A 25,469-nucleotide genomic window follows, 5' to 3' on the forward strand; every position below is an offset into this window, starting at 1 on the left:
TCCACCAACTCCAACTTAAGTGATGACACCTCTCCCAACTGATTTGAATCTTTCTTCCTGGGCACGATTAGTATCTTTCCACTACCTCTTCATCTCAGCCCCCTTCAATTTCTCATACCGCTCCTCTACTGCTACCCTTCTTTTCTCCTCTAACTCCACTTGTCGCCTCAGTCCCGACAATTCCGCATACACCTTGAAGGAAAATGCATACCATACACTTCTACGCACAGTGCAACCCCAACCGTCAAGACGACATGGATTTCTATAAACAAAATTATTATTTTTACCTTGCAAAATACCATTTCCAACTTACCAAGTAATATTTCTCAGATTTTCTGCCGTTTTGAAAAATAAAAAAAGTATTTCTACTCATCTTCATTTCTCATGTGTGAAGATTTTAATAGATTTTGGGAATTCCTGAAAATGGCACTTCTCAAAATTCTCCAAAAATTATCACCTCGCACCACTTTCCGAATAGTACTATATTCACCTTCCACTCTCATTCGAGACGCGAATACCACAACTTACTCAATTCGCTTTCCTAGTGTATAAACTCTGACGGAAAAAACTGAATTATTCATCTCCTATTCCTCCCAACTGCACCACCACTCCCGTAGGAGCTCACAAAAACCACCAAAAAATTTTTCTTGAAATCATCCATCTCTCTTCATAAGGTTTGGGCTCACCTTCTCCAGTTCAATTTTAATCTCTTCCACCTCACCCTTCGCCGTCTTCACTTCCTCCTCGTTAACTCTAAAGCGACCCTCCCTCTCCTCCAGCTCTCCTTCCATGGCTCCAATACGCTCAAGCAGCTGCTTCGTTCGCCTATTGCAAACACTATCGATCAAATTCCTTCCAATAGGCTTACTCCGCTTCTTGCGATTTCACCACGTTGATCTCCTTTTTCTTTTCCTCCTCAACTGTTCTTAATTTCTCCTCTAAAATTTGCATATTCTTCCGCAGCTGAGAGAAAAAACTCAACTATAGTGAGTATTTCTCACGCACTACTCACCAAGCGGTTGGCCTCCGTCTGCTCCTTCCCTTCTTGCGTCAAGCTTTCAATGACAATCTCCATCGCGACGACTCGCTCACGTTGCCTAGTTCAACACCCCCTCCCTCCCCAGCTAATCACACAAGTTTATCACTTTTCAATTTCCTCCTTGCGCCCTTCCTCGTGAGCTACCGCCTCCTCCAACTTCCCACACTTCGCAGTGAGCGCAGCGATCCTCTCTGTAGAGGCGTGCCGTAGGTCAGCGAGCTTCAAAGAAAGATAACCACCAACAGCAACTACCTACTCCTACCGCTTGCAATTGCTGAGATCGCTCTCGAGCCGCGACTCGCTTTACATTTGCTATCTAAAAACGATCAGTACATATACGGCTACTGGGTAGTGAGAATATTCACTCGAGTAAAGACATCCTAGTGGAGTTTCACCACCCTAGTGATATGAAAAACATATTTCACGACTACTGCATAGCGCGAGTATCGGGTTTTTTGCACAGAGTATCACTCCACTTCACGAAAAACGGGTCGTGAAACTCCAATACACACACGAAAAATTCGAGAGACTAAGCGCGCGGGCGTCCCGTACCACAGGTGAGAATTTTCGTAAACTGCCGTTTACGAGGAAAAAAACTAACTTGAAACTCCCATTTTCGAAGAAGTTACGGTTGCACACATATTCCTCCTCTCTAGACGACTAGTACTGTACATGTTCCGAAGCCCAAAAACTATTAACAAAATTATCGAATCACTACTCAGTGATGGTTTTTAATTTGATATTAATAACCTCTCATTCGAAATCACTCTGGTGAAAGTGTGAAAAACTCCCCCACTTCCTCAGCTCCTGAGCTCAGGAGTTTGTTCACCGTTCCAACCACAGCTCTGGGTAGGAGTATGAAAAAAAACCAAGACTAATTTCCCAATATTGAAGTCTCTGTTTGGCGACCTGTACATTTCTCCATATGCTGGAGCAACCTTTATGGAAACCCCGAAAAACTATCGAGGACATTCCCATGTTCAGCCCGATACTTTACAGAGAGAATAACTACTCAAACAACGAAAAGTGACGATTGTTATACTGTAATTTCATACCACACTTCCTTGAAATTCCCCACCTCCTTGCGAGCATTCTCCTGCGTCTCCTCCTTCCCTTCAGCTTGCTTCCGAACCTCCCCCAGTTCTGTTACTACCACAGATAATCGACGAACCAACCTATCGATTTTCTTATCCCTGAAAACTACATATTACCCAATACAGCTATACCAAAAATTCCTCACTTTTCATCACTTGAAATTTTTTTCCCTTTGGATTCTCTCAGTTGAGTCTTCAACTGCCTTACCAACGACTCCGCCCGTTGCCTCCCTTCCCTCTCACCCACCAACTCCTTCCGAAGGTCTATGCACTCGTTGCTTTGGGCCTACATCACCATTATGTACTTCACATATACAAATAACCCCACTTTCGAATTCTCCTTATCAATTTCAGCCTCGCTCACTCTCCTCCTCCTCCCTCGTTTGCCACTATTGTTATCTCCCCGAAGGGAGCTCACGGAGGTACACCCCGAAATCGCAATACTGTCCACAGACATGCAACAGCTCGCATCGTCATCGTCATCTGGCAAACCCCTACTCCTCATTGGGACGTAAGCCGCGGGTGAGGCGAGCTGAAATGGCCTTCTGAAAAAACAGCTATAATGCTTACCATCGATTCCCCATCTATTGAGAGGAGACAGATGATCTCCTGGCTCGACTCGATCGGCTGAGCCTCTTGAAACTGCTGATCGGTGGTGGAGGATGGGGTAGTCTAGTGAGGAGAGGTGAGGAGAGCTCCTCTAGAGCGGGAGGAGACCTCTCGAGTGAGTGCGAGTCCATGATCGAGTCCATGATGGAGGCGAAACAATGACGACTTAACCACAATAGCAAAAATACTGGCCTTAGAAAGTTGATAAGAAATTTCGTTTTAGTGGTGGTGAAGTGAAACCCAGAAAACACACCGGAGCTCCACCCTAGTTATATGAAAAACACTAACTACTGCATATCACCGCAAATATCGCGTTTTCCACAGAGTATTACGACGCCACTTCACGTAAAACGGGTGATAACGTCTCGAAATTTCGACCCTTAAGAGTTACATTTGACAAAATATATGTTTCGGAACTCTATTGATTTTTCTTGAGAAACTGCGCAGTTTCGACCGTGTGTTCGCGTGCTAGTGTGGATAATATTCAACTGCAAGTCGAGCTTCAGCTGCTCTCACGCCACGATGAGATGCTGAGGCCCGTGTTGACCATGAAAACCACTTCGAAAATCTACATTCTAGTTGAAAAGGTGCGCAGTATACGAGCGTTTTAACGCGGGTAAAATCGCTCTAACCGGATGAAATCGCTCACTTATAATCGTCGTGACTTTCCTCTGCGTTCTATCGGCAATCGGCAGTTTTATGCGGTGATGGCTTCCTCATTGGTAGAAGCCCCATCCTCTTCCGTAGAGAGAGTAAATAATAAAATAGCCTCACCCCCTCCTCTTGATGATGATGACGATGACGATGAATTTTCCCGATTACTAAACGCCCATAAGAAGGCCCGTGGTGACCCCGGGGGAGCTCCTCGACTGAACCAAGTACTACTAGAACCGTTAATGTTAATCACTCACTGAGGTCGTCTTAGAGCTCAACAGTTGGAGGTATCAGTTCGAGGGCTATGGGGAAACGGCAGAGGGTAGCCGACTACGGCGATATCGATGGTGTGGGGTCTCGGAGGTAAAGTCCTTTTCTTGTTAGACTCTCTAGTGGGGCCTTTACAGATACACTAGTGAGAACCCTAGATATCGAGGGGGAAGGGCTGGACCACAAGCTCAGAGGGGACCAGCGACCATGGGTAGTGATGGTGGTGTGTGCTAATGGCTGATGTCGTGGTAGGTCTGCTACCTCCTCGACCGCTCAGATTTCCCTTCCCGCCCTACTGTGGTCCTCTAGCCAAACTAGTAGTACCACACTTCCTTTACTTCCTCTTCACTACTGGGTGGTTTAGGTGTCCAGCGGTCCGCCTCCGCCCCTGCCGGCCGATGAGAGGTCCCTCATGATGAAGGAGTTGGTGACCAGAATACGCTCCCTAACTGCAGAGAACGAACGCCTAACACGGATAGTACTATTGCTACTCATCAATGCCCGATCGATACGAGCTCACACAGATGTCTGATCAACAACGACTTCTTCAAGATTTCGGCTGCCCTCCGCCTCTACTTGAGCCGCCCGTAGGTCATCGATCTCGAAATGGTAAGGAGGAAGTGGAAGACCCCACAGAGGCGGCTACCAGAAGTCCTCGGCCGGCTAAGTCAGCAGTGCTCCCACCGTGGAGATCGTCATCGAAGAAAGCGTCTACTTCGACGCCCACCGGGTCGCACCCCCCTATGGACGAGGACCTTCCGATGGCTCCAGCCAAGGAGGGCTCTACTGGGCGTAGTAGTTCATCGTGAGATCCCCTAGCGGCGTGGTATACACTTGCTTTCATAGGAATCCTCGTACTAGTATAATATTTTCTACTACCATCGACGTTGTGGTAGCTGAGCTCCTGAGGATCTTGTCCGTTCGTATCGTCTTTAGTATTGCTGTTGTACTCTCCATATGCTACCTCGGCCCACTGCTGGTGGTTCCTCGGCGATAGTACCGGTGGGTGATGAAGTGCGGGGATTGGATCTATGGGAGCCCTCGGGATGGTCGGGCGGCCAGCTTGTAGTGGTTGGTGATGATACTAGGGGCCGTGGACAGGTAATATTGGTGGAATGGATATTGTGGTGGGTGATCGTTCGAAAGGTCGTGAGTTCGATTCAGCGATGGGTATTTTTTAATGTCATACTGCTCTTAGATGGCCGTCTATGGTTCTATAGGCCCAGCGGCCGCTGGTAGGGGCAGGGCTGGACAAAAAAGGCGTCGTTTCCATCTAGGGCCCAGAGAGGAAGTAGTTCAGTTGATACCACTCCACGATGAACACGTGCTGGACCCCAGATACCCTACCGCCCACTACCACTAGTGGACGTTCCTGTTGGCCTCACGATTTCCGAAGTCGATCAGCTCATGCGGGAGCTCAGGTTGGAGGACCTACGAGTGAAAGTGGCCAATAAGGAGTTGGAGCTGGCTGATGAGGATGTGATAATGATAAGGAGTTTTATGCAACTATCACGACTGCATTTAGCTGCGCGCACCCTCCCCACCACCCGTGTACAACAGTCTAGGGCAGAAGATCAACACACGAGAGCTGCGAGTTAAACACCGAATGCACGACGAACTCAATAGACTTTGTCACTCCATGATGAAGACTGTGAGGAGTCTCGAGAGGCTGCCACTATGATCACATCACATCACAGGTGCCCAACTACGTCCCTCCTCCAGAGTATCGGCAACCTAAGTACATCCAGAAGGTGTTGGTTCCGGTGAAAAGGTAGTGGCAGTAGGGTTTGACCAGATGGTGTTTGGTCATTCGTACTAGTAGTAGGTACCCGAATGAGAACTTCATGGGAGTTCTTATTGGCCCTAGAGGGTGCAATCACCGTTTGTTGAAGGAGATCCTCGATTGTGATATCACCCTGAGGGGTAGAGGTAAGGGGTAGTTGGGGTCAGGGAGGGTTGGATGAGTACGTGTATGCAGGGACGGGGAAGAACTCGGATTTCTTCGGCCAGCAGCAGCAGTCCTCAGCATCTGGTGACAGATCATCGTCAACTTCCTGGCTGGCTGAGGAGGATGCTAATCTTCCTCTACACGTGCATATTAGGTGGGAATCGATAACACAGTGTTGTCGGTTTACATTCCATGGGCTTCCAGTGGCCGTAGGGGTTTTAAATAGAGAGCGATTCATAGGCATCTAGGGAGAGCTGAAGGGCCGGGAGAATGAGGCAGTCTAGTCGTAGCCTGGCGGGCCGGTGGAAGTGCGAGCTCAAATAGCTTTGGTTAATTGATGTCTACTCCTTCCCTTCTACTCCTACTCCCACTACTGCCAACCCCACGGGCATCCCTCGCGTGCCGTCACCCCACGTAGATGATATTGTCTGTTGTTTTCAGTGGTAGTGATGAGGAGCGAGTTCAGGAGGCGGTGGAGTTCATCAAACAATGCCTCACTCCTGGCAGTAGAGAGTAGTCGTTAATCCCATACCACTCCATGAGAACATCCTCCACAATGTCAGATATGAAGTCCTCCAGTCCCGCGGCAGAGACGCCTTAGCGGTTATAAACGGTACGGTGGGCATCGGGTCCAATTTCCATCAACGTCAACTGCGTGTTCTGGAGGCCGACGGTCTGGACGAAATTGAACGGTGGAGATCACTAGCGCGGTAAGGCTAAGGAGGAGGGGGAGGGGGAGAGATGATGGTGTTCGTTGTCGTAGGCATGTGCGATGTGAGATATGTGGGGATAGGGGGCACCCTACTGTGGACTGCCCTCAAAATAGGATGCCTAGTCATGATGAACTCATGCAGGACTGGAGACTTGACAAGGAGTAAGAAGCTCTTCTTGTTGTTATTGTTGTTGTTATTGTTATTGTTATTGTTGTTGTCATTGCTGTTAATGTTATTGTTAATGTCGTTGTTGTTATTGTTGTTATTGTTGTTATTGTTATTGTTATTGTTATTGTTGTTATTGTCATTGTTGTTATTGTTGTTATTGTTATTGTTGTTATTGTTGTTGTTGTCATTGTTGTTATTGTTGTTATCAGATACAACGACCTTATGGCTAGTGTAGTCCCGGAGGCGTCCCCATCTACCGATGATGACGGTCGTTTTCGGCCATTCAAGCGGCAGCATACAGAGTCCCTGGAGGGGGAGGGGGAGAGACCACTACCCCCACCAGAGTTGCCACCATTACCCCTACCCCCACCACTGAATAGAGTGCCGACTCCTTTGCCGCTCAGAGGGAGTAGTTCACCGGAAAGCCCAGATTACAGTGAAGTGGCTTCGGAAGATCAACAATCACGGGCAACACCAATCGTACCACGACGTGAGCTCCACCCTAGTCATCATCATGATGACGGTTAGCATTGTTATTGTGTTCAGCACTGGTGGGTAGAAGGCAGCGAAGACCGATGGCTCCTCATCCCCTACGTACGATCCCTGTGGTGGAAGCACCTCCCTATTACGAAGCGGGGGGTTACCCGACGATGGAGGGGATGAACTGTAGGTTGGAAGGAAATCCTGAGAAGTTGATGATCTCGTTTCGGTCAGATTCGCCCCAACCACATGGTTACGGCTCAGGGCCTCCACCACCATATTATCCCCGACCATATGGCGGCGGGCCTTCCCCGTCCCCTCCTCCTCCTCAGCCTCCTTATAGTGGTTATTACAGACAAGACGGCTACTATTAGTTTTATTCATATTCACTATTGTATTATCACTATTGTCCATTAGTACTATTCCTACCTATTGCCACTCCTTGTTGTGTTGGAAAGTTAGAACAACTACGGAGTGAAACATTCCTGAGTGAATGCAATTGGAAACTGATTGTAACTGATATCATTGAGCTCCGCCCTCCCCATCCTTTCGATAGCCGTGCCGCGCGGTCCGTGCGGTTAAGTGAAGATAATCTTATTGCTTTGGCCACAATCACATTCCCTCCGAGTGTGATCAAATTCCTGGTTCTACCAATGTGGGCAGAATGCGCATGGTCAACTACGCGTATTGTTCATCACACCAAGGCAATTTTCAGGGAAGTTTCCGTTGGTGAGATCTTATTTGTTGTGTTTTTTGGTATGCTACGTTGAGTCACTGTTTTCGCCATAACAAGTACTGACTGCTCGTCCTCCATATCTCCGCGACTGTATCAACGCAACAACGACAACTATTCAGGTGGAAGGAACATAACTAATCACAACAGGGAAACTGATAGTAGATAGTTTTTCGATAAGTTCGCTAATAGTATACACCTTGCCGCTATAAAGTTACCATCATCGCTGTCCATCGCACTCCTCGAACAACTCCGACCACCCCCTCACTGCAATGAACTCAACCTAGGCCGATTGAAGGAGTAGAAGCATCAGTAACAACAGCAGTTCATATCGTCACTGGTGGCTTCCCCACAACGGGGGAACTTCCATCACTTCTTAGATGATTGCCTACCGCCGTAGACCTTCAAATAGGTTAGGAAGAGTTCTTCCAAACCGTGGTCACGGCAACTACAGCGAAAACGATTCCCAACACCAGTAGAAGGGAAGCCATTACAGTTTCGCGATTTTCTCCATTTCGTCAATTTTGACGAATTCGAAATGTTTTGGTAAAGCTCTGAGGTCATCCATTTTCTCCCCTTTGGGTACGGGTATTTGCTCTTCTCCTCGTACTGTGACCTTTTTAATGTAACTACGGCATCACAGGACTACTCTTCCGCTCTCCTTGTATAGCTGTTACTGAATCATAATATCAGTGTACTTAATACAAAGCCTCTCGTCCCCTTCAATGACGATCGCATTCGGGTTGCCCATTCCGCCCAAATTCCATTCATCTGCAGCAGCAGCACTACAGTGCCATACCACACCATCGACACTTCCTATTACTGGCCAGCTTCTTGCAGTACTTCATGTGCTCCTTATTACGAATATGGACAATCCCCAGCATCCTCCTCCCGAGCACCGTTGGCTCCGACTTAAGAATATCCTAAATCGATCGAATACCCCTCTACTCCTTCCTTGAGGTCGTCACTTCAACTGAAGTGTCGTCAATGGTTGTTTCCTTCGACGCTCCTACTGCTTTCTCTTCCTTCTCTCCACCACTTCCAATCTAACAAGTCCAACCTCACTACGACACAATCCCGACTATTACCTCGGTTAAGAGCTGCCTTACTCCCTCTAGTGCTGCCAGGAGAGGAAACTCATATCCCTCCTTGAGCTCAGACTCCACAGTTACCAATGCTTTTTTTGATAATTCCCCTGCAACGAAATCTACCACAATTTCCCCTACTCCTCCTCTTCCTACTCACCCAGCCGTTTAGCTACTGCCTCACTTCCCTCCACTGCAAGGATCTCCGGCAGGTCCTTCGTATTCCCCGGATACCCCACTGGGTTGGTGATGATAAACACTGCAGTTAGAGGCGTAGATGGAGACAGACTTTTTACTGTTACCGAGTATCTACTCGACCACCATAATGTCCCTCCTCCTCCTCCCCCTTTTGCCCTACGCCATTTCTCCATCCTCCTCTGTGTCGGGCCGGTTGAGCCATAGGAAGCCTCCCTCGGGCCCGAACACGTCACAGAGCGCCTCGGCCTCCTCGTACTGCCTGTCGAGATTCCCGCTGGATTTTGAATCGGTTTTTTCGACAACCCCCTTCTTCTCGCGTTTCGCCATTGTTACAATCACAACCCATACCGCGCGTCCTCCACTTCATCAACACAACACCACCTCCAGTAACCGATCTCTATCGTCATGATCATCATGCATCAGTCATGGATTGGCCGTATAAACCGGTGGTGACTACTACCCTACGGATCCCTCTCAGATTCCAAAGATTAATCAGGACGATTCCGCCAAGGAGTGGTATGGTCGCCAGTGCCCGGCCTCTCAAGGGCTCTAAGAGGTTCTCTGACTCAAGGCAACAGTGCCCATCTCACGTGCACAACTACCATACCACACCTCCAGCAAATCTTCTCACCTCCGCTGTGCATACTACAGGCATTGTTTGGACCCCTCACTCTGGCACTCCCAAGGCTCTCCTCCATGTAAAGTTTCCCGATGTTGTTGAATACATTTACATCCACCACTTCGCAGATGCTCTATTCATAAGTATATCGAGATGATGATGATCATCGCAATACGGGCAAGGGACCGAATCTGTCTGGCATCATCAGCTTACTGGGCGGACGCCAACGAGGTGTGATACAAAACTAAGAGTCGCTCTCAGCTTCACCGCTATTGAGATACCGTAATTCCATCACATCTACTGGGTGAATTACTTACCTTCATCATCGTCACGTTCATTGGAGAACCTCACCCATACTGCGACTAACCCAACAACCTAGTTCGATCGATCTAGCTCTAATACAGTTATGATATCGGTGTCATCTTCCCTCCTTAGGAGAGTCGTAAACAGTATCCAGGGTTGCCCACAACAGGATGCAAAACAGGCCCGAGCAAACTTGATGATGATAATAGAAAAAGCAATCAAGTGATATTAGAAAAGACCAGCGGTCTTCTTAGCATTCCGCTGTTTCCACACTGGTAACGCGTAAAAGGCTCCACTACCTTTACCAAAAACTGTGGTAAAGTCCTCTTCCGAGAGGTACCTACCCAAACCGCATCACCATCACCAGTAGTGACCTAACAAACCTACGCTTCCCTTTTGGCCGGGTTGACTCCAGCAGGGAGATTCTCAGCTAGTCCCAATAGCTGAGGAGGTGACCATCACAGACTACTAGTACCAAAGGACATTCTACCTGTTGCAAGGGGTACTTCACTTCAGAGGGGTCGTCGAATTTCCTATTATCGACTGTTGGAGCAGTAGTGTCAGCTTCTGAAACCAACAATACAACTATTATGTAGGACTGTGAATAGTACCAGGCGTTCTAGGAGTAGTATAGTCCGTCGATAGGGATGCCCGGAGACTACTCTGGAGGTACTCAGTGTTATGGACCTTCCACTTGAACCGGTTTTGATCATCTGTAGGAGGTGCCTCTACTGCGGCAGTAGAGGGGGTCTGGACGAGGATCTCCTTCCCTTCAGCAGGCCGATCAACCACCGCATCCTCGGTGGTACCTGAGTTATAACTCTACTGTAAAAGACGATATGATTATCTTTACCGAGATGTGGAGGGGTCGAGGCTTGGGGAGAATAGGGGTTGACCTGGACATGTTTTGAATCTTACTCGCGGGAACCTAAGATTCCTTTACCTTCGTCTGTGGAGTTACCATGGTCTCCTGACCGACTGGGGTTGTTGGTACACCCGTGTCCACTTCCTGACTCGTCTCTATGGGGCTAGGCTGCCCGAGCTCTTCCTTATCATCCATTACCCTAAGGAGCATGGTTAAGACTCGAACTGAGGATGGTGTGGTATTACTCTTTTTCTACTGCTGGTGAGGTAGCCTTTTCCTCAGCATCTCCTCCTTCCACTACATCAACAGGGACCTAAATGACCCCTTCCTTGCACTGTCCAGCCGCATATCTTCACCTCCTGTCCGTTGCCAACATCAACCTCAAGATTCCCTATAGTAGATTCAACACCCTGCACATCGTCCAAAGCATGTTCTTCCTCCTCAGAGATCACAGCCTCGCTCTCTTCCTTTTGCTGCCTTTTCTTATTGCCTTTAGATTTACCCATTTTGAAAACTAAACTTTCACTGAAGTGACAACAGCTATTCCCGAAAGGCAACCAAAAATGAGTGTACGATCACTTATAACGCCAATACGGTCACGACGAGGTAAGCAACCATAACTCGGTTGACATCATAATCACTGGTTCCAGCTTATCCCCCCTGATCTGAAGCCGTATATGAAAGGAACAGGCACTCCATTGAACTAGGCGGCACGTACAGACTCCGTCACTATTTTCTCGGGGCTTGTCACTATTCTTGCACTGCACAAAACCTTACGTCCCTGTTGCGTTGCGTTTTGTGCAGAGACGATATGTGGGACAACGGGCGATTCTAAGACTACAGTGAGACTTGTCGATACCACATCAGAGACCCTGCATCACCACACACTTATTTTTTTTCAGATTCGAGTCCTTCTCTAAGGAAAGTGTAAGAATTCCAATGAATCGCTTTCACTCTCCCTCTGTATTTTAATCTCGACATGCTGGCCTTTCATGGCGACCAGGGGCCCATTTCACAAGCCTCGGCTAGTTACGAAAATCGTAAGGCGCTACGCGATTCTTGCACCTAATAGGGGTTAGGCTCTAACTAGGCACCTAAACGTAAGGTGCATCTTGAGGCGCCTTAGGTCAGAAATCCTTGTGGAGTGGGCCCCATATTACGCAAAGTACGCCTATGAATTGCACGGTGGGGTATTCACACGCAACGTACTTCTGACAATTTTCATCTTCCTGAAAACTAATCGAAATGAGCATGGCTTACGTCGATGATGCTCCCATTGACAAGATGGGAAGATGTGTGATTGAGCGTCGTAACAGAAGCTTTGATGATAGCAGAAGTTCAATGGCACCCTAACTGGTAAGGGGTGTGTGTAGTCCATCATAAGACACGACCTTCCTCACCACAGGAATTGTCGTTTCCATGCTCCTGAGCCCTCCACTAAGCATTGAAGGTTGTCGGAGCCCCACCCTCTGAATAGGCGCCTTAAGATAGCGTATGCGTGCAAGGGATGCATATGTTATTGATCATGGATGCCTTCAATATTATCAATCTCGCTTGTGGTAGAAAGCCTAAATTTTACGACGATCAGTTCGGTTTAAGAGCTTCAACTTTATATAAGAGAACACAAGGCACTCAGATTTTCGTTCTTTCAGACCTTAATGGCGCTTTGGTGGAACAGCAACTGAGCTACTTTTCTCATACGTAGTAGTTCGTCACCAGAAATGCCTCATGTTCTCATATGAGAACGGGTATACCACTGACTTAGACGTTTGCGTGGGGTATGGGGCATCATTGAAAGCATCAGTACTCAACGTTGTTGTTAAGGCTCGAGAGGAAGAGCGAGGCTCATCTTCTGTGTTATCGAGACTTCCATCCTGTGTGTTATCGAGACTTCCATCCTGTGTGTTATCGAGACTTCCATCCTGTGTGTTATCGAGACTTCCATCCTCTGTGTTATCGAGACTTCCATCCTCTGTGTTATCGAGACTTCCATCCTCTGTGTTATCGAGATTTCCTTGGGTGCGGAGGAGGCTGCTGTATACAGTGCTTGTGAGGTCACTGTACGGGGGTGTTTTTAGGATGATGAGGGAGTCCCTCTGTACGATCCGACGGCTGAGTTATGCTAGTTGTGATAGTTATAGGGAGAGTCTGATGCACGAAGTTGCGCAGAGGTAGCAACGGAGGCATTCTTGAATTGTTGATGATTCTGGTGGGTGACGCAGACATTCTCGAAGGCCATCGATACAGTTTGCATTGGGGAGGAATTACGGAGATTCAATACTAAGGGGCGGTAGAGAGGGCCGAGCAGGCCACTGCTGAGGGACAGCAGGAGGATTCGAGCGGCTCTGACGATACAGAAGAAGTAATTCTAGTACCACCCTCGGCTGAACAGGTGGGAAAAAGTATGAGGGTATTGTATGAAGCATTAGTCTAAAGGAGAAGCTTTGGAGAGCAAGGACGACGTAGGTCGTCATTGAAGCTCTGCTCCATCGAACCCAGGGCGGAATACGAGCTGAGGGAGCGTGAAGTCGCCGGTAACGTGTTCGAGTGGATGCAGCGGAAGAGTGTGTTGTGATAGTAAAGCCCAAGAACTGGATAACACAAGTACTGATGAGCTTCGGAGACTAAGGGTAAAGACTCAAAAGGAGAGGGAAGGGTAACGTTTATACCTTGAGGCGAACTACCGTCAACATTAGATGTGGATCTTAGGATGCACGCAAGCACATAGATGTGCGCCGAATGTCGAACCAGGCCCATAAGAAGTCACTGTAGGAGGCTACAGCGGATGGGGGATATCATGTGGATTATGATACCAAGGTGAGTACTTCGACCTCCTTGTATATTGTGGTGGATCGAAGTCGCCCGATACGATTCGTCAGTGGTGACATAGGGAACGACTAGTGCTTAGTTGACCTACTGTTTGTCTCCTCATGACGCTGGGAAGCCTTGCATTAACGTCTTATACGTTCAGTGTCATTCTTAGTGTTATGTAATGACATTAGCGTCTAAGTGTGATTCAGCACCATCACGATGGATGGTGAGGATGTGATAGTGACATGCGGGGAAAAATGTATACGTGTGTGCATGCGTGCTAGGAAGTACATGCGTGCATCGGTGAATACAACGAACTCGCATAGGGTTATTTTTTGCTGATGACCGAAATGACCTCATCTGCCGAGTCTTCTCCTAAGAGGACTAAGACAAGTTGGAACCCTTTACCAGACGGTGGTCTATTAGCATCTGCCGTAACTCTGTGTAAAGCGACTCTGGGGGCCGGCAGTCTAGCACTACCTGGCTCAATGATGTCAACGGGTATACCTCTCTCTGTGGTACTTCTCATCGCCTTGGGCATCATGTCGATGATCTCAATCAACATGATTGTCAGAGCACAGACCCATTCTAAAATGGATACTTTTGAGGAGTTGGTTAGAGGATACTTCAATAACCTCACTGGCTATCTTTTCGAAGTCGCTATGGTCATCTTTTGCTTTGGCACTGCAGTGGCGTACCTCATCACAGTAGCAGATCTCCTCATACCAGTATTCGGTAAAGCCTTCGGACCAGAACATGCTGATGCGGCTTATGCCTATCCTTTCCTGAATCGTACGGTCCTCACGATTATCGTCGCTGTAATACTATTACCTCTATGTCTTGTCAATCGTATTAACAACATTCGATGGGTTTCCATGGCGGGCGTATTGTCCATTTTCATTCTAGCTATTTGTATCTTTTACGTTTTCATTAAACGTGGAGTGTCTGTCGATCTCACCCCTACTACCACATGGGTTACCTACCCCATGGTTTCGGTCCCGTAATCGGTGCCATTTCTGTTATATATTTGCGTATGTCTGTCAAGTGAATGTCCCTCAGATCTACTCAGAGCTGATCCCCCGCAAGGAGTCCTCAATGAGGATCGTCTCGGCCATCTCCGTATCACTATGCTTCTTCACATACCTCACTATTGGTATTTTTGGTTTCCTAACCTACGGTTTGGCAACTGAAGGTTCTATCGTCACCAACATGACACAAGAGTTCAACAACGGTGATGTCTTCGTCACGATAGCCTTCATCTTGATGGCCTTGGCTGTTCTCGCCGCCTACCCCCTCAATATTTTCCCTATCCGTGCTTCTGTAAAGGCAACGATCCGAGGCATCTCAGGTCGCACTACTCCTTTCCAATGGTGGATTGGTCCCCTCATTGTGATTATAAGCATCATCCTCAGCGTGGTTGTCGCCATCTACCTCCCAGACGTTCAGACTGTCCTCTACTTTGTTGGTTCCGTCACAGGCTCTTATATCGTCTACGTCGTCCCTGGAGGTTTCTGTGTGAGGCTACTGAAATCACGCTTCTATGCTGAGCAACTCCACCGAGCCCGCTTAGCCACCGTTGAGGAGTGTCCTTCTGAAGAAGCTAAGGATGTCGAGATAGTCAATGATAGCACTAAGATTAATGATTCTACTGCTACAGTTGTGAGCAGATCCAAGTTTGATTATTCAGCAGTTACATCATGGGGTATGATTATTCTCGGTCTGGTATTTTTTGTAGTTGGATCGTATCAAAGCGTTGTTGATGTCATCGATTTCTATAGCAGTTAATAGACAATCATCATGATGTTGATTATTGGTAGAGATGTTGCTAGATAATGTGCTAGCATTGGAGAGATGCTAGAACATGCCCGTCGCGCCTCGATCGCTGGAAGGGGACATTTTCTCAAGTTCCCTTTACCCCCTTATATCGATTCATACTATGGTATCCTGTTCGTCAATCGCGGGCTTGCACTTCTATCTCAACAGTAACCAATTTTCATTTACTATAAAACTTGAAGTTTGTTTATGTTCACAGAGAAGGGTTGAGGATTTACGCAATTCCCACAGCAGCGATACAACGATTTTCTGGACTAACATTACTGTCAACGTAAGGCGTATAGGAGACTCTATCGCACCTAAGCAGAAGATGATGATTGCCAAGAACGATCTTGAATAAGAATAACTACTTCATAGTTCTCTTCAGCCATGCAACTCTACACAGGTCAATTAGTATTTTTACTAATCGTCCACACTCAGCTTTCTGTGGGGATATGTTAGCTCGCCTCGCCTTAGACAAGGGCTCGTGAGAAGTAGCCCAGCCTGCCATGGTCCTCAATTTAGCAAAGGACTGAGGATCGCAGACTTCTGGCAGTAACTCAGTGAGTATCTACATGATGAAAGGGGGCGCGCGCTTATCAATGTTAGAAACAACGACTAACCTCCTTTCCACAGAGCATATCGTATTCACAACGATGATGACAACATGTTGCTATCAATGCAGATGGTCGGGAAAATGACAGTAACGTTCCTGAAATGAGCCATCCCTCCCACAGGTAGGTATAGAGAACCTACTGAGACTGAGATCGGTAGCACTACCACACAAGTGCTTGGCAATACAACAGGTCGTCTTGGGCGGCCACTCAGGTTGGGATCGGATCGAATGGTATCTTCATGTCCAAATGGCAGGATACAAATGAGGTCCGAATCATGACTACTACCTAGACCATAGATTTTCGAGTCTCTCATCATAACCAATATGAGCTGTAGAAGATACTGTCGTGCCCTCCTGTTGTTGCTGTTTCTGATCTCGTTTCTCAGCAATGAACAGGTCAGTAAGATTTAGATCAGCGATATCCATTCTCAGTCTCATGACCATTGATGACGTTGAAGTGTTGTTGGTAAGGTCTCTGCGGTTTTCTTGTTTATTACGTCGAGCTTCTCTATCGACTAATAGGAAGGTCCTAAAGAGACGATAAGCGCATGGTACAACACATATCTACCAGTATAGAAACAATATTCCTTCCGATGGGGACTAACACCTAGAGCTACACCTTGCCTGGTTGCACACGTTATACAGGGTGATCGAAAAAAAGAGCCCGCCCCTCGGAATTTCCCAGCGCATGTGAATTTCAGACAAGCTCGGGTACCATTGCGAAGATCTCGACGAGCTCTCTCCAATGATAGTTGAATCAATTCCGGTTACTTATTTAATTCGACAAAGTATGACAATACGGAGAAAGCCACGTATAGGGAAAAACGATGGCAGATTGCATTCCTGGAGTGTTCCCGTCTATTGATAAACCAACTCAACGATATGCAACGATATTTCATCATTTGGCTTCAAAATAGTAAACCTGGTTGGGGCGCCTATGCCATCGTGGGTCCAACTTAGCGATAGGCAACGATATTTCATCATTTGGCTTTGGTATGGAAAGTCTCGCCAGAGGCTAGGGTCAACTCCAGAGGAAGTGCTTCGATGGGCGAGCGAGGTCGGTCGCTCGCAGGTGCTTCAATAATCCGAGGATTCCGAAGGAAAATTATTAGTAACTGACAGTTTTTTTTCCTTAGTGGACTGAGTGACGGGACAGACCCGTGTGAGATGTGAGTCGTTGATACGACACCACCTAGTCGGGCACCTGTCCCGTGACCGAAGCTTTAGGGGGGGGGGCCTGCAAGTCTTCGGTCCTCTCCACACCACCTAGTCGACTAACTCTATCAAAGTTCCCCTGGTTAAGTGTAAATAGTTAGAGGATCACTGGAGCCAGAGTTGACGGTAAACCTGGTTGGGGCGCCTATGCCATCGTGGATCCAACTTAACGATATGCAACGATATTCCATCATTTGGCTTTGGTACGGTAAACCTGGTTGGGGCGCCTATGCCATCGTGGATCCAACTTAACGATATGCAACGATATTCCATCATTTGGCTTTGGTACGGTAAACCTGGTTGGGGCGCCTATGCCATCGTGGGTCCAACTTAGCGATATGCAACGATGTTTCATCATTTGGCTTTGGTACGGTAAACCTGGTTGGGGCGCCTATGCCATCTCTGCGAACACAGCAGGAAGCTGAACCATGGATGGACCGTCCATCTGGATTTATACTGGACTCTACTACTAATAGTATTAGTATTAGTACTACTAATACTGGATTTTCTAGTATTTGCGTCCATGTGGACGCAAATACTGGAAAATCGATTATGCCAGCCCTTCCCTCCATACACGTTTTTTCGTTTCGGTATAACTCAGCGAATGTCGAGAGTACGAAAGCGAATCGACCGCCATTGGAAAGAGCTCGCCGAGCGCTTCAAAATGGCGGAAAAACCTGTCCGATATTCGCATGCGCTGAGAATTTACGGGAAAGAGGCCTTTTTCTCCCGATCACCCTGTATACTCGGATGAATATCTTCATGCATATCCGGCATGCACCGTTCCGTGTGTCACTAATGTGGAACACTCGTAAGTACGTGATTGGGTTAGCTGCTTCCAAGGACCCACGGTGGATGCCAATGAAGTTGATGGGGGATAGGTACTCAACCCAACGGTTCATGCAAGATGTGCATGGAGATACTCATCGGAGTATATAACGTGCGTAACCAGGGAGGGGTATACTCCATACCTCTCACTCCGATGATCCCCGTGGATTGCTCCCCAATGCCGTTTTACTGGTACCAGTGAATTAGCCTTATTCAGTTAATCATTATGCTGATGTGCAGACCCCGGAAACTAGAGATTTTTGAGTGCTCCCTCGAAGGGAGTCCCTCCTCCTACTACTACCAAGGTTTCGATGTTCTTGCTCCACCAACTTCTTCTCCTTGTTGTTGTTTTCGATACTCCATAACCCAACGTGAGAGCCCGCCTTTACCACAACCATACTCAATGAAGAGCGGTATCTACAGACAGAATACACACTACAGGGAAGAGCACTATATTACACCATCATCACAACTACTCAACATGCCCTCTTTCTCCATAATCTTCAACAATCTACCGTTCTGTATGTCGTGCTTATCAGCTACAGCATTGGACACTATACTCTCCTTCACTCGAGTGGTCACATTCGATGCCTCATCTTCACAATTGATGACTTCACCTTGACATCAACTTTGACCGCAGGATTAAGTCACTCTCTTTTACCATCAATATCGATTCTCTCAGTAGTGCTATCCTTCCTGAGCTCATCGGTTAACTTTCTCACCTACTAAGAGTATTCGAGATCATCAAGTCGCTGTACTATTCATACTGCAGTGCTCAGCTTTTTCAACCATTCCTCTACTACAGCGTCCTCATCCTCATTATCACCATTGGTAATAGAAACACCATCTAGTGTAGGATCTGGCCTCTTTCCCTCGGGTATATTATCTAGATAGTAATCCTCACCGCATGCCGTTATTATTCTGTTATCATTACATCCCTCATCGTAAAGTGGTTGTCTTTTAATGAAGTCGTTATCCTTCGTTTTACTACACACAGCGATATGCTTCTCGAGATTCCGCTCGTACCTACTCTATATCTTTCACTATCACCTAAGTCGTGTATTTCTCACACTGTATGATTTGGATCGATCGGGCATGGGACTCGCTTCTTATCCCCCTCAGCATCATCTTGATGGACCTACATCCTAGTCAACAACAGTCCCGATGAGGTCACCTCACACTGCACTTAGTTGAGCCTTTTGCTGGTTGGAATTTACAATACCGGTGCTTTGCTGCTACCCAAAAGTCACCTAAAACAGCCTTCTGAGAACCACTTTCAAACCCAAGCTACTGCCTGAATACTTATACTATTAGATTGAAACTTGATACCTATATCGAAATATAAGTATCACCATATATATATGTTCGCCTATAATGCCATGTGCCCGTATGCTGTGGTCATTTCGACTGTCTAATTCACATTACTACCGATCAGTAGTGTGAATTTCCTACGACTTGCTCCGAATTTGAAGTATATGTCTTCCTTATAAACTCCCCAACAGTCTTTATTGATACTTAGTGTTTATCCATCTATACGGTTGTCTACCCCTACTACAATGGACGACTTCATCTCCCTTGGCTTTCGCCCCCTCTCGCTGTTTCCGTAGGGCTTCCCTTCGCTGTTTGCGAGACATCCGCTTCAGAGCTGTTTTAACATCAGCAGTATCATCGTCCAGTCGCTGCACCTTCGACATTATCGGCCATCAATCAACCTCGATCGTATACGCTACCATAGGTTGCCGAATATGTTCCGATCGCCGACAGACTCGCGTGCGCCCAACTGATCGATTTACCGGATTCGGGGAGAGCATTATTTAACGCTGTGACCTAAATTTCTCGCTCTAGCTTGGAAAATCAGGGAGTCGGGGGTTAATATTCACCTTTTGATGTTGTTCATCTGAGTAAAAACCTTTTCTCACCTATTGCATCAGAGTCCGCATACGGCCCCTGAACATGTGGAGGTCAGAAATACTACTGCTAGTCGGGGGTATCATGAGGGATTCCTACTTATAGATATCATCCGACTCGGTGAATCTACTAGTATAGAGATATCTTGTGGAATTGAAGTTACCAATCTACTACTGGACATTCTGGAATAATGATAATGTGGTTGTTGTTTTACTAGTGGAAGTGAATATTGGTAATACTAAAAGATACTGGTAGATACTCGAGGGAAACGATAAGCATAGTAGGAGAAATGGTTAAGGCAGCGAATGTGATATCTGTAGTCTACTGTAGGGGACTCTGGTGAATATGACCACTCCGTGTCTATGCTGACCAAGGCGTGATGGAGGGTCCCTCCACTGTCCATCCCCTACAGCGGCTATAATTCGATACTCTACTGGTTCGAATCCCTCTACCCGCTTTGGTTTGGTATCCAGGGTAGACAGGTATCCAGGTATCAAGATTTCTACCACTCCCTCTGCATAGGACCTATGCAGAGGGAGTGGTAGAAATCTTCGGAGTGCGGTGCGGATGGTATCATGGAGTATCTTATCGAATGGCCTAGTATTGCATCTCGAGCAGAGTCAACGGTAGTTGTTCAGCAATAGGCTGCTTAGCTTTCGTATTAGCTGCCGAGTATTTGGTTCTCCTCGTGTGTAGAGTAGCACAACTACTCCCATGAGCACAGCGAGCTGAGAAGGGATCTGTCGTTTCGGAAAGAGGTGAGCCAGGGTACGATAGGAAATCGATATGGGTTTAATATGTAGTGCGATGACAGTAGACTCACCCGAAACAGGACGACAAGAAGTGTGTTAGTGTATGAAAAGGTTGCTGATGAGCCCACAGGAGGCTGGTCATTCTGGTCTTCAAGGAAAGGAGTGTGATAGTAGGAGTGCTTCAGCTCAGTGGTGATGATGAAAGCCCCCTCCCAATGTGTCGCATTACTCATGGTAACCACTCCCTTTATAACTGGTTTACTCCTGGGGGGTCGATGGTAACATCAGAAAATGCAATGGTGTGTTGGTCTGATCTCTATCGTGATTTTGAGATGATTATCATGCTCATGATTAACGTCTAGTTTACAAAACATGCTTTATACTATGATACTATTTTATTTGATGCTTTATACTATTTATACTATTTATATTATACTTTTTAACTATGCTTTGAACTAAGTTTCACTCACTAGTACGGAGGTTGTTGTTGTTGTTGTTGTTGTTGTTGGGCTATCACCGAACATCGTGAGTGCTAAGGTTATTATAATAAGATGGGTTGTTGCGCTATCACAGGTATCGCTGCAGCTTGTTGCTGCTGTGTTGGTACTAGTGGTAATACGGATTCTATAAAGGTAGTAGTAGAGGGGGAGGAAGGGGTCTTGGTGATCACAAGGTGTTGTATTATAGCAGTAGTAGCGTTGGTCTAGTGATCTGAATAGTGAATTATCCCTACTAGTAGTACAGTACTATCAGTATTATACTATTGGTGATACTGTAATACTAGTGATATTACTACTAGTTGTAGCATTGTTGCAATCTACGAGGTCAATACTATTATGAATACCAATAGCGGTATTGATCGTGAGTATTCTCTACTCAGATCGTTAAAGGGTTGGCGTTCCTCCTGCAAGTATTAGCAGTAGTGTTGATGTTAGTGTTTCGTACTACCAATCCTGCATCCTGGCTCAATGGTGTACCCGGAATAAACAACTGTAATATTACCGTCATCATGCAATGTGGCTGCTCACACGTCGCTGATCAGGTGGTAACTCTGGAGCTTCTGGTCTGTCGCCAGATCAAGTGGATACGATAGAGCAGTGCTACAGAGATCAACTCGGTTACCGCTTTGGCACAGGTGCGGTTATAGTATTCCTCATTCAGTGCATATTCAGCCTGTTGGGGTCTACTGTGGGCATGGCAGTCACTGGCGCCTGGTAAGTTCGTACAGACTTTCCATAGTTGTCATATGCTCTTCTTGAGATCTACATGTTTGTATTTTTATCGCTTCTCATCTGAGTGTAAAATCTGTTAAAAATCATGGGAATAGGGCTGTTTTCGGGTCGACACTGTGTAGTTGTAGTAGCGGAGAGTTGATACGATCTATAGTCTTATTACTCCACATATTACTGATGATGTTCATGTCTTTATCAAATCACAACAATACTGTATATCGCTCACAGCGTGTTCATAATCAACTGCGTCGCTCCGCTAGGTTTTTATCGATTTTTTTGTTCACAGGTGGATATTGAAGTTCCTGCTAGTGCCTGGTCTGGGCTTCATCCTTATGTTCGTGCCGAACTCCTTCTTCAACACTCTCATTGACGTCTACACCGGCATTCTATTCATCTTCATAGTGTTGCAGTTGGTCGTGTTGTTGGATTTCGGATACTCCTGGAACGATCTGTGGGTGGCTAACGCGGTTGAGGACCAAAGGGGCGATATGCTCAACGAGAAAGCAGGACGAAAATGGTGACATTTTAGTAATAGTAGACGTGATAGAAGTATTTAACTTAACAGGTATATCGCGCTCACGACGATTTCGGTGGTGTTCTACTTGTGGTTCATCGCTGCATTCATTTGGATGTTCACACTCACTGGTGGATCGGCTACACTAAATGCGGTCTTGTCTATTACGTTTATAATTACCATAATTCTCGTAATTTTCTCCTGGACGGAATGGGCGAAAGCGGTAAGGTTGATGACTGTGATGATAAGTAGTCTTGTTACCTCAGGGAGCGCTACTACCGAGTGGTGTTGTGGCAATGTATGTGACGTGGCTAGCGTACTGCTCTTCGCTGTCCAACTATGCATACGAGGCCTCGCCAAACGCGGCACGACAGGTCATTGGGTATATAGTGGCATCGGTGGTGTTCATATACATGTCAACAAGAGTTGCTAACCCGGTATTGGTACGCCAAGATGAGGTTAATATGGACGATGTTGCGGTAGCGACAATCCAACAGGAAAAACGTGATGCTAAGGCTGAGGGTAGTAGTAGTAGTAGTAGTAGTAGTAGTAGTAGTAGTAGTAGTAGTAGTAGTAGTAGTAGTAGTAGTAGTAGTAGTAGTAGTAGCATGGACTCGTCTTGTTGACATAGAGGACCAGGAATACTCTAACGATTATCGCTATGATAGGGGTGAATGAGATCTCAAGTTACCCAGGGTTGGTTCTGAATTGTCAGGCACTAACGACGCGGTGTTTCAGCTCGCCAACATTGATGTCGGTGCTACTGCTGCTACTGAGAGTTCAGGCCAGAATAAGGATATTGAAAATGGCGGAGCGACGCGCCCGACAACAGCGACGGGCAGTGGGGATAATGAGGAATCTACTACTGTGTCGTGGTGGCAAGTTCTGTAAGATTGAAAACTATAAAATATCACTCGGAATTTCATTTTTCTTTCAGGTTCCTCAATATAGTGCATCTGACAGGAGCAATGTATTTGACAGTACTGAGCACTAAGTGGATCAGCGATCCTCTCACACCAGCTGAGGGCCGGTCGGCATCTCGTGAATTAGACTATTGGATTCAAGTTACCGCACTATGGACGATGCTGGCGCTGTTCGCATGGACTTTGGTGGCACCCGTGTTGTTCAAGAATCGTAATTTCGTCTGATCTGGGTGATTTTGTACACCGCAGAGAGTGCCCTGACACTTCCCGTTGTGAAGTGAGTTGAAGCCCAATATTATTTCACTTATCATCAGCGTCATCTCAAAAGGTGGTGACCACGTCGATTGTCATATTGAAAGTACTATGTTGACAGTAGCGGTTGATAATCACGAATATTAATTCTTTTACTAACCCGAATTATACTGTTTGGTTCTGCTCGGGCTTATTCGTTCATCGCAGTAGAGTTGGCATAGCGTTAATGCTAACCGCCTGCTGATGGGAGCTTGTTGCAGTAGTGATAGTAGAAAGCGTCGGCGGTCATGGTGCTCGATCTGTCTGAGGTCGTTAATAAAAAGAAAATGGGCAGATGATAAAGTCCATGCTGTGGAGAAGAACGAATTTGAACCGATAGTCGTTTGCAGGCGCGCGGTGGTATTGGGAAAATCTACCGCGAAATGCCAGAAAGGAATTAAAGTTAAAACTGGAGTTAATGAAGCCGTGTCACCACAACCGGATAAACTCGAACGATGGAGGCATCTGGCTAAGGAGCAAACGAAATCATCGAAAATTTCCCGTCCAACGTCGGTGAGACGACGTCGAAGGAAGACTCATAGAGAGAGTGCTATGGCGTCGCGCCAGGAAGCAGGGCATGGTCAGTCGGCGATCTGCTGTTGCTCGGTGATGATTGCTCCTGAGGGGTGTGGCAAGGGGGAAGATACTATCATCAGCACTTACATACTGTGTACGGATGGGAACTGTCCGAAAGTAGGAGGCTTATGTGTTCCGATAGAATGGTTAGGGTGATGATTTAGAACCCTCTGGCTGAGAGAGGCATTTCATTTCAAAGGCGAATAGCCGAGTTTTTACTAAGTAATGCTCTGTTGCCGTTTCGATATGCTACTGAGGAGGAGGAGGTAAGATGTTCATGGAAGCCGCTGTGCATGCGTGCTGCTGGTTGCAGATGGTATGTGAGGACCAGTCTGGATCGCCAGAGAATGATGTAAGTCAGCAGCTATCAGTTCAGAAAGGCCACTGTTGAGCTCTCAGCAAGTGCAGTGTTGCTCCCTACTCCTGTCGCCGTATAGGGATGATAACCTACAGGAAACCTTCCTACTATGCAGCGATGAAAAGTGTCAGGTGGGCGGGGCTGTTGACGTTGTCGTCATTATGAGCTTTGCAGGCATCGGGTGAATGCGAGTCCATCCAACGACGGGTGGCTCGATCGTTAGCGAGTGTAGTTATGGGTTGACAGAGCATGTTCTGTGGTATACTCACGTTAGTCCTATCAAAGTGTTGCGTCATTGTAATGGTTCAAACTGACTATTGTGGATCAACACTGTCATGATATCAGTAGCGATAAAGGTAGGGAGTTGGCTTGTTCGAGAGGACATGTCAAAACCCAGCCGAACAAGAGAAGGCGAATTTAATCGACATTGGCGAGTTGCGTTCTCTGTCGTGCTTTGGGTGTTCTACACTATTTGCTGCTGTGTCATCATCAACAAAGCGATGATGCGTCATGATATCGCCGTTGACACTTATATCCCACAAAGTTTTTATTACGACATGTAGTAAAAGCCTCAGGGAAAGTAACGCCAGAATAATCAGCAGTAAAGCTAGCTGAAGTAGCGCAACGGTAGAAACATTTGATACGCATATATACGATTACACCGTTGGTGTTATGGTGTCAAATAGGACTTCATATTCACTCTGAATTCATCTCCTGCTGCTGTGAAACTACTACTAAGCTCAACACTACGTCGCCTACCCTGAAAGAGATGAGTAAACAGCATGTAAAAAAGTAGCCCAAGGTTGAAGATTCAAGAATAAACATCATGTTTGAATATCAGAGCATTCTCATATA

At 46.7% G+C, this 25,469-nt stretch overlaps 9 protein-coding genes across 9 annotated transcripts in view; 4 read left to right on the plus strand and 5 right to left on the minus strand.

The window, feature by feature from the left end:
* The window catches only part of Pmar_PMAR020637 (conserved hypothetical protein), a gene marked incomplete at both ends in the record, with an annotated part of 4,914 nt that extends 2,197 nt beyond the window's left edge, over window positions 1-2,717 (minus strand). Inside the window, 8 exons of the mRNA XM_002775611.1 lie at window positions 86-192; window positions 687-825; window positions 869-963; window positions 1,013-1,097; window positions 1,146-1,258; window positions 1,302-1,355; window positions 2,118-2,232; window positions 2,704-2,717. Coding sequence (XP_002775657.1) covers window positions 86-192; window positions 687-825; window positions 869-963; window positions 1,013-1,097; window positions 1,146-1,258; window positions 1,302-1,355; window positions 2,118-2,232; window positions 2,704-2,717 — 722 coding nt within the window. The remainder of the gene's footprint in view (window positions 1-85; window positions 193-686; window positions 826-868; window positions 964-1,012; window positions 1,098-1,145; window positions 1,259-1,301; window positions 1,356-2,117; window positions 2,233-2,703) is intronic.
* A 732-nt stretch (window positions 2,718-3,449) lies between these two features.
* On the plus strand, window positions 3,450-4,475 carry Pmar_PMAR020638 (hypothetical protein; the record flags this gene model as incomplete). The annotated part of the gene is made up of 6 exons (XM_002775612.1): window positions 3,450-3,620; window positions 3,668-3,759; window positions 3,804-3,877; window positions 3,919-3,983; window positions 4,031-4,144; window positions 4,191-4,475. The coding sequence occupies 6 exons, from the start codon at window positions 3,450-3,452 to the stop codon at window positions 4,473-4,475; spliced, it is 801 nt and encodes a 266-aa protein (XP_002775658.1).
* Window positions 4,476-4,623: 148 nt separating this feature from the next.
* Window positions 4,624-6,492, plus strand: Pmar_PMAR020639 (transcription factor, putative; the record flags this gene model as incomplete). Its single annotated transcript, XM_002775613.1, has 10 exons — window positions 4,624-4,767; window positions 4,865-4,957; window positions 5,005-5,145; window positions 5,192-5,317; window positions 5,364-5,437; window positions 5,492-5,595; window positions 5,693-5,768; window positions 6,056-6,127; window positions 6,178-6,324; window positions 6,378-6,492. The coding sequence occupies 10 exons, from the start codon at window positions 4,624-4,626 to the stop codon at window positions 6,490-6,492; spliced, it is 1,092 nt and encodes a 363-aa protein (XP_002775659.1).
* A 1,545-nt stretch (window positions 6,493-8,037) lies between these two features.
* Pmar_PMAR020640 (hypothetical protein) lies at window positions 8,038-9,334 on the minus strand. The gene is made up of 8 exons (XM_002775614.1): window positions 9,152-9,334; window positions 8,954-9,102; window positions 8,797-8,903; window positions 8,677-8,754; window positions 8,532-8,631; window positions 8,386-8,479; window positions 8,203-8,337; window positions 8,038-8,156 (listed from the first exon to the last, which is right to left on the minus strand). Exons 1-8 carry the CDS (start codon window positions 9,316-9,318, stop codon window positions 8,078-8,080), a joined length of 909 nt encoding a protein of 302 aa, XP_002775660.1. The 5' UTR covers window positions 9,319-9,334; the 3' UTR covers window positions 8,038-8,077.
* An 807-nt stretch (window positions 9,335-10,141) lies between these two features.
* On the minus strand, window positions 10,142-11,284 carry Pmar_PMAR020641 (villin, putative; the record flags this gene model as incomplete). Its single annotated transcript, XM_002775615.1, has 8 exons — window positions 10,142-10,253; window positions 10,301-10,356; window positions 10,404-10,480; window positions 10,525-10,722; window positions 10,767-10,809; window positions 10,857-10,977; window positions 11,024-11,091; window positions 11,135-11,284. 8 exons carry the CDS (start codon window positions 11,282-11,284, stop codon window positions 10,142-10,144), a joined length of 825 nt encoding a protein of 274 aa, XP_002775661.1.
* A 2,655-nt stretch (window positions 11,285-13,939) lies between these two features.
* On the plus strand, window positions 13,940-15,374 carry Pmar_PMAR020642 (amino acid transporter, putative; the record flags this gene model as incomplete). The annotated part of the gene is made up of 2 exons (XM_002775616.1): window positions 13,940-14,407; window positions 14,649-15,374. The coding sequence occupies 2 exons, from the start codon at window positions 13,940-13,942 to the stop codon at window positions 15,372-15,374; spliced, it is 1,194 nt and encodes a 397-aa protein (XP_002775662.1).
* Window positions 15,375-15,769: 395 nt separating this feature from the next.
* Window positions 15,770-15,933, minus strand: Pmar_PMAR020643 (hypothetical protein; the record flags this gene model as incomplete). The annotated part of the gene is made up of 1 exon (XM_002775617.1): window positions 15,770-15,933. A coding segment is annotated over one exon (164 nt), but the record flags the coding sequence as incomplete, so codon positions are not given.
* Window positions 15,934-16,049: 116 nt separating this feature from the next.
* Window positions 16,050-19,754, minus strand: Pmar_PMAR020644 (hypothetical protein, conserved; the record flags this gene model as incomplete). Its single annotated transcript, XM_002775618.1, has 10 exons — window positions 16,050-16,113; window positions 16,304-16,581; window positions 17,222-17,283; window positions 18,362-18,477; window positions 18,712-18,782; window positions 18,864-18,946; window positions 18,995-19,086; window positions 19,131-19,198; window positions 19,240-19,310; window positions 19,616-19,754. The coding sequence occupies 10 exons, from the start codon at window positions 19,752-19,754 to the stop codon at window positions 16,050-16,052; spliced, it is 1,044 nt and encodes a 347-aa protein (XP_002775664.1).
* A 1,517-nt stretch (window positions 19,755-21,271) lies between these two features.
* On the plus strand, window positions 21,272-23,614 carry Pmar_PMAR020645 (Serine incorporator, putative; the record flags this gene model as incomplete). The annotated part of the gene is made up of 8 exons (XM_002775619.1): window positions 21,272-21,352; window positions 21,601-21,712; window positions 21,763-21,934; window positions 22,239-22,469; window positions 22,518-22,689; window positions 22,733-22,988; window positions 23,182-23,353; window positions 23,404-23,614. The coding sequence occupies 8 exons, from the start codon at window positions 21,272-21,274 to the stop codon at window positions 23,612-23,614; spliced, it is 1,407 nt and encodes a 468-aa protein (XP_002775665.1).
* Window positions 23,615-25,469: the final 1,855 nt, after the last annotated feature.

This window comes from Perkinsus marinus (genome assembly GCF_000006405.1).
Source record: "Perkinsus marinus ATCC 50983 genomic scaffold scf_1104296955874, whole genome shotgun sequence".
NCBI classification, from domain to species: Eukaryota; Perkinsozoa; order Perkinsida; family Perkinsidae; genus Perkinsus; species Perkinsus marinus.